The following is a 5,925-nucleotide window of genomic DNA, read 5'->3' as shown; positions in this document are numbered from 1 at the left end:
TTGTTACCTGAGTGCTGTCTTGGACGCCACAGTTTGTGATTCTGAAAGAGTGAACAGCCCAGTCTAAGTAGAAAGAGTGTTCGGCTTTCCTAAGAGGCAATCCTTCTCTGAGTGCGGCCTCATCGATCTGAATGACTCCAATACCGCCCTTCTCCAGGTCTTCCACTTCGTCTTTGATGGCCAAAGCAATCTGGTAACAGGTTTCGTGCCTAGGCTGGTCGTTTCTGACAAAAGACCAGTTGAGAATTGTGACTGGACCTGTAAGCATTCCCTTCATTGGACGTTTGGTCATGCTCTGAGCTGTTGAGGACCAGAAGACTGTCATTGGCTTGGGGCGGCTCACGTCACCGTAGATAACCGGTGGCTTCACACAGCGAGATCCATAGGATTGCACCCACCCGTTTGCAGTGAATGCGAAACCTGACAGTTGCTCTCCAAAGTACTCAACCATGTCGTTTCTCTACAATGTTGTTAAAGCATGACTCGAGTCAGAAACAGAACACTAGTTATTTTCAGGGTTTAGTAACCGGCAAAAACTCACCTCAGGCTCTCCGTGAACAAGAACATCAATGTCAAGCTCCTCTTGGATGTCAACAACTTTCTTGATCTCTTCCTTGATGGCTTTGACGTAATCCTCCTCAGAGATTCTAGTAGACGAGAGATCAAAGTGGAATTCTAGTTAGCATCACAATCAACTTACTTAAGTAATCAATGAAGACAGGTTGTCATTAAGAGACTAACTTCTTCGCCTTGTATTCACGGCGAACTCTCCTGAGTTCGACAGTCTGTGGGAAGGATCCAATGGTTGTGGTTGGAAGGATTGGAAGGTTGAGCTTCTTCTGCTGAGCATCTAGCCTTGCACTTACTTCAGTTGTACGGCGGTGATCAGATCCCTTCAAAGCAGCAGCCTGAGATACCAGAAATTACAAATCATCATTACAGAGAAAACCATCATGTGTGTAAAAGCTCGAGTTTGAAAGTAAGAAACTTACAGCCTTCTGGACAGACTCATTGGTGACTCTTGGGGAAGATCTCCTCGAAGACAAAGCATCGGCGTTAGCAGTGAAGAAACTCTGAAAGGGAGAAAGATTTAGAGAGCATTAATGTTTTTCAAATTAAGGTTTCACTAGGGGAAACATGCTTGTTAGATCTTTGCAATACCTCATTTGTCTGACCGGCCAAAGCCTTGGCCAATGCATCAACTTCAACAACCTTCTGGGCAGCAAAAGCTAGCCACGACTTGATTTCGTCATCGAGCTTAGTCTCGTTAATAAGGTCAACGGCAGTGTGGAGAAGAGAGCAAGAGGTTGAGACCACAAGCTTGTCTGCACCAATACACAAATAACATAACCAAACGAGTTAACAAATAAACACTTCTCACTGAGTCATCCACAAGAAGAGATGGAAATAAGGCAAGTGATTCATACCTTTACCAACAACACCCTCAAGTGACTGCAAGGTGATGAGAGAGGCAGCGAGGTCATTGGCCCAGATGTTCCTTCCGTCAACAACACCAGCAAAGAGATACTTGCCCTCGGGGAAACCAGCCTTGATCAAGTCAATGGTCTTGGTGCCACGAACCAAATCAAATCCAAAGGCAGTCACACCCTTCAAGGAAGTAAGGGTCTTGTATGCTTCAGCAGGGATGTCAGCGAAGTAGGTCTCCACAAGAACATTCAAACCAGAGAGAGTTGATTCGAGCTCAGCATATGCACCGCTAAAAGCCTCGAGTTTGTGACCCTCGAGATCCATGACAAAAAGAGGCTCATCAAACTGAATCCAGGTGGCACCAGCAGCCTTAAGCTCAGCAATGACTTCCCTGTGTCAGAAATAAGTTTCATAGCGTCAAAGAGTACTGTTGAGTATTACAGGTAGCAAAGCAAAAGTTCAAAGAGTAATATCTTACTTGTAGACAGGGAGAATTTTGGGGAGAAGGGAGAGAAGATCAAATGACTTGTCAACACCCTTAGCAAGCTTAGAAAGAAGCAAGTAAGAGACAGGGCCAACAAGTACAGGGACTGTATCAACACCAAGCTGCATTAACAACACCGCATTATCATATTAGAACTTTCAATAGTAGACCAAAAAAAAGCCTATGTTCAAATGGGATTAATAGTGAGTACGTACAGCCTTGGCCTCCTTGTACTCATTCACAGCCTTGTGAGATGCGTAGGAAAATTTGACCTCAGGGCCCAACTCTGGGACGATGTAATGGCTGCATCAAACAAAAACAGAAATAAAAGTACACGTTTAACCACGCAACTCACAAATCCAATAACAAGAACACACAAGATAAAGATGAGCAGTAGAGGAAACTCACTAGTTGGTGTCAAACCACTTGGTCATCTCCATAGCCGGAACAGAAGCATTTCCTCTAGCCATGGAAAAGAACACATCAAGCCCGATCTCACCACTGGTATATCCATATCTAGGTGGAACAGCACCTAACATGGCGGTAGTGTCAAGAACCTGGTCATAGTGAGAGAAGGTGTTGCTTGGGATATACTTAATCCCAGCAGCAGACATCTGTTTCCAGATATCAGACCTGAGATCAGCGGACACCTTCTGAAGATCATCGGCACTGCTCTTGCCATCCCAGAAAGACTCCAATGCAAACTTGAGCTCTCTCTTAGGTCCCATACGAGGGTATCCAACAATGTGGGAAGCCATTTTTGATTATTTTTTTTCTTTTTTTTTTTTAACTACATTAAAACCACAAAACAAAACCAAACCGAAATCAGTTCGTTAGATATTTAGATCAAAAGCATGATGTTCCAATAATGTTGTACTTGTTGTCCTCATAAAAAAGCCGCCACCAACTAAAGACGGCTTCACCATTCAATCATTGCAACAACAATAAAAAAGGTAAAAACTTTTGCAGCTTTCATAGAAAAAAAGATCACAGTGAGATCGTAACACAGATACGGAGACCAGATCTAGGAATCTGATCATGTAGGGTTCATAGAAAGAAAAAAAAGCCGACTCACCGAATTAGATCTAAGTACGAAAACAGAGGGTGATGAAACGGGAATACAAAAAAAAAATTGAATTGAGAGGAAAGGGGAAGAGACGGAAAGCTAAATAAGAGAGTGGGAAAAGGAGAGAGAAGAATAGTCATGCGGGAGCCATGGAAACTCGGAAGCGTACCTTACGGAGAGATATTGAGAGGAGAGAGCGACGATGGAGAGTGTTCTGTGTTGTTTAGAGTTTTATTTATAGCAAATCAACTACTACGCTTCGTTCGTTCGGTCCTTTCTCTCTCACTCTCTCTCTCTCTCTCGTTGGTGGCGGAATATAAATATTTCTCTGTTAAAAGTAATATACAGTACGTACATAATACCGTATACTTGTATTTAGGTTTTTCTTTTTGTTGTCTCTACGGAATAAATGATATTATATAGTATTTTTATGTCTAGTATGCAGCACGTTTTAACTCTGGGTTATTATATGGTCAATCTTGTACAACTTTTTGTAAATTATAATACATTTATAACGATATGGTTTAGATTAAAAAACAAAAACATGTATTGATGATGCCATGATAATTACTGCCTTAGTGGGTTAGTTTTATATTTTTATTTGTCACTGGTTAGTTCTAAGGGTTGATTAAAGGGTTTAGTGTTAATTAATTGAAAAGGGGTGGGTTTTAAATTACGGAACTAATCAAACGTGAAATGTGGGAGGAGAGTTGGTGTGTTTGTGAGTAATGAGTATACAAATACTGAAATACATACATGAGGTAGCGGGATTGGTGGGTGGACCCCATCAGCGGTTTGGTGAGAGATTCACTATTTTAGTTTCATTTTTTTTTCTACTGAACGGCGACGTCTTAAGACTTGAGAGTCAGAGTGCCCATCTGATGCCACACAAATTTGATATTTTGTTTGGTAAACTAAGTAGGTGAATGGTTATGAGATCTACGTCTGTTGTTGTTGTTGAGGATTTTTTATTTATTTATATGATCATTTTCAATTTTTGTTGTTGTGAATATATGATTGTTTTTGTTCTTAGCAAATTGAAGAGAATATATTATGATCATTTTTTATTTTATTATATAGAAATCGATTGTTATTTACGTTAATTAAAAGTATATTAATTTGGTATATTTTTTCCTCTTCAATTTGATAAACACATTCACAACAACAAAAGTTTGCTAACCATGTAAGAAAATTAAAAACCAAATAATAATATATAAAATGCAAAAGTTTGGATGCGGAATATATTTTACGTCGTTTCAGATATACTAAGAAAATGTAATACACATACTAAAGAAATAGAAACACTGACCTCACAATAGTGAAGTTCTTAAAACTATCCACGAAGAGGTTGGTATCATGGAAGAATGAACATCAAATAAACAAACACGTTTAGATATAATTATCTTCTCTCTTTTTTTTGTTCCACAATTATCTTTTATGTTATAAAGCAAAAATCACTTGAGCAATTAAACTGTGACATGTCATTAATTGCAATTTTTATATAAAAAACAATAATTCAATATACTTTTTTTTTAAAAACACATAAAAAAAAATCAATTTCAAGACTGATAAAACTAACTTCAGTTTGCATGGCAACTTAACAAACTATATTTTCGGTGCAAAATAAATTTGTTAAAATCCATAACAAAGAAAAATCTTCAACCTTAACTCCCAAGATTGTACTCCCACAGTCCCACTAATATAATTAAAGCTTAATTCTCACGATTTATCATGTATTTTTCAAAACAAAACAAAAAAATTAGCTCCTTCTGGTTCATTAATTTTCTTGATATTCAATATATTGGTGCATGGTTCAAAGGGTTTGAAGTTTTTTTTAGAAGATTGTCATTCGAGCATCCAATTTAAACGGTTTTAGATTCAAATCATATTAACCTTTTCGAATTTTTCTTTTTATAGTTTAAAATATTATGTTTGGATATTTGTTAGTATTGAATACTGATAACTCAAATTAAGAATTTAGTTTTTTTGAATCACAAGATTAATATAAAAACTATGTCCGTGGTAATCCTAGTAACCTTGAAAAGAACTCCCGCTACTGGCTTATATATAAACTTTGCTATATAATTACGGGTAAGAAAAAAGTAACTTTGAAACATGTGAATTAGTGTAAAGCTACGTTGTTGTTTTTTCATTTCAAAATATAATCCATAAAATCAAGCACAAGATTAACATTAGCAAGAGCTTAAAAAATGAAACTGAATCTTTTTAAAGAAGACATAGTGTGATTAAATGGGTATTAGAAAGTAGAAACCAAATCATACCCTTACATTACTTACTAGTTCCTACTCTTGGTAGAGTTCACATACCGAACCCTAACTGGACCAGACCTAGAAAGTGGATCCAATGTGAACCAAAGAAAAAAAAGAAGCCAAATTAAGTCAGAGAAACTCGAGAACTATATCAGAGACAACTAATGCTGATTCCTTTGAGATATCTAATCAGAGGTAAGCTACATAAACCGCATGAACAATAGGTTTAGTCGGGTACAAAGCAAACTGGATCATCCTAAGCTTCGATTCATCGTCTTTTACCTTATCTTCAGCTTCCAGTTGGTTTGGTTGGTTGTTGTTGCCGTAAAGCTTAATTTCTTCTTGCCTTTTCCAGATCAGGAAGATCTGACCAAATATAATGTTTTTTCGTCAAATCAGTACTAACAAAAGGGTCCAGACAAAATATTTAGAAGTGAACAAGTTCGGAACAACTAAGTTCAGATTGATACTTGATATTAACAAAAACTGAATCACAGAATAACGCTACTAACACTACGGACGTTAGCACAATATTCTATCAATCTTCACTTAGTCTCTATCTATAATTTTTGAAATGCTATATATCATTGCGTTAAGAAGATCAAAGAATGTTGAAACTTACAGAGCAATCCATCATCATCACTGCTTTCATCTTGATCAACAAACTATGGAAATAA

General features: G+C 37.5%; 2 protein-coding genes across 6 annotated transcripts in view; both read right to left on the bottom strand.

The window, feature by feature from the left end:
* Window positions 1-3,275, bottom strand: part of LOC104790170 (5-methyltetrahydropteroyltriglutamate--homocysteine methyltransferase 2-like) — a 5,884-nt gene extending 2,609 nt beyond the window's left edge. The window contains exons 1-10 of one of the 4 annotated variants that reach the window (XM_010515900.2): window positions 3,148-3,275; window positions 2,321-2,702; window positions 2,128-2,215; window positions 1,907-2,034; window positions 1,428-1,819; window positions 1,162-1,325; window positions 993-1,073; window positions 742-908; window positions 542-647; window positions 8-460 (exon numbers count right to left, since the gene is read on the bottom strand). In XM_010515900.2, coding sequence (XP_010514202.1) covers window positions 8-460; window positions 542-647; window positions 742-908; window positions 993-1,073; window positions 1,162-1,325; window positions 1,428-1,819; window positions 1,907-2,034; window positions 2,128-2,215; window positions 2,321-2,670 — 1,929 coding nt within the window. In that variant the 5' untranslated portion in view covers window positions 2,671-2,702; window positions 3,148-3,275. Of the gene's footprint in view, window positions 1-7; window positions 461-541; window positions 648-741; window positions 909-992; window positions 1,074-1,161; window positions 1,326-1,427; window positions 1,820-1,906; window positions 2,035-2,127; window positions 2,216-2,320; window positions 2,703-2,987; window positions 3,048-3,147 lie in introns of those variants that run through there. The other 3 variants (XM_019244147.1, XM_019244150.1, XM_019244151.1) reach the window with 3 other exon arrangements.
* The window catches only part of LOC104790012 (uncharacterized protein At3g03773), a 2,984-nt gene continuing 2,223 nt past the window's right edge, over window positions 5,165-5,925 (bottom strand). Inside the window, exons 5-6 of one of the 2 annotated variants that reach the window (XM_010515802.2) lie at window positions 5,871-5,913; window positions 5,165-5,614 (exon numbers count right to left, since the gene is read on the bottom strand). In XM_010515802.2, coding sequence (XP_010514104.1) covers window positions 5,580-5,614; window positions 5,871-5,913 — 78 coding nt within the window. In that variant the 3' untranslated portion in view covers window positions 5,165-5,579. The remainder of the gene's footprint in view (window positions 5,615-5,870; window positions 5,914-5,925) is intronic. The other variant, XM_010515737.2, reaches the window with a different exon arrangement.

The sequence above is a fragment of the Camelina sativa genome, chromosome 1 (assembly GCF_000633955.1).
Source record: "Camelina sativa cultivar DH55 chromosome 1, Cs, whole genome shotgun sequence".
Lineage (NCBI taxonomy): Eukaryota > Viridiplantae > Streptophyta > Magnoliopsida > Brassicales > Brassicaceae > Camelina > Camelina sativa.
This window is presented reverse-complemented; position numbering and strand designations above follow the sequence as displayed.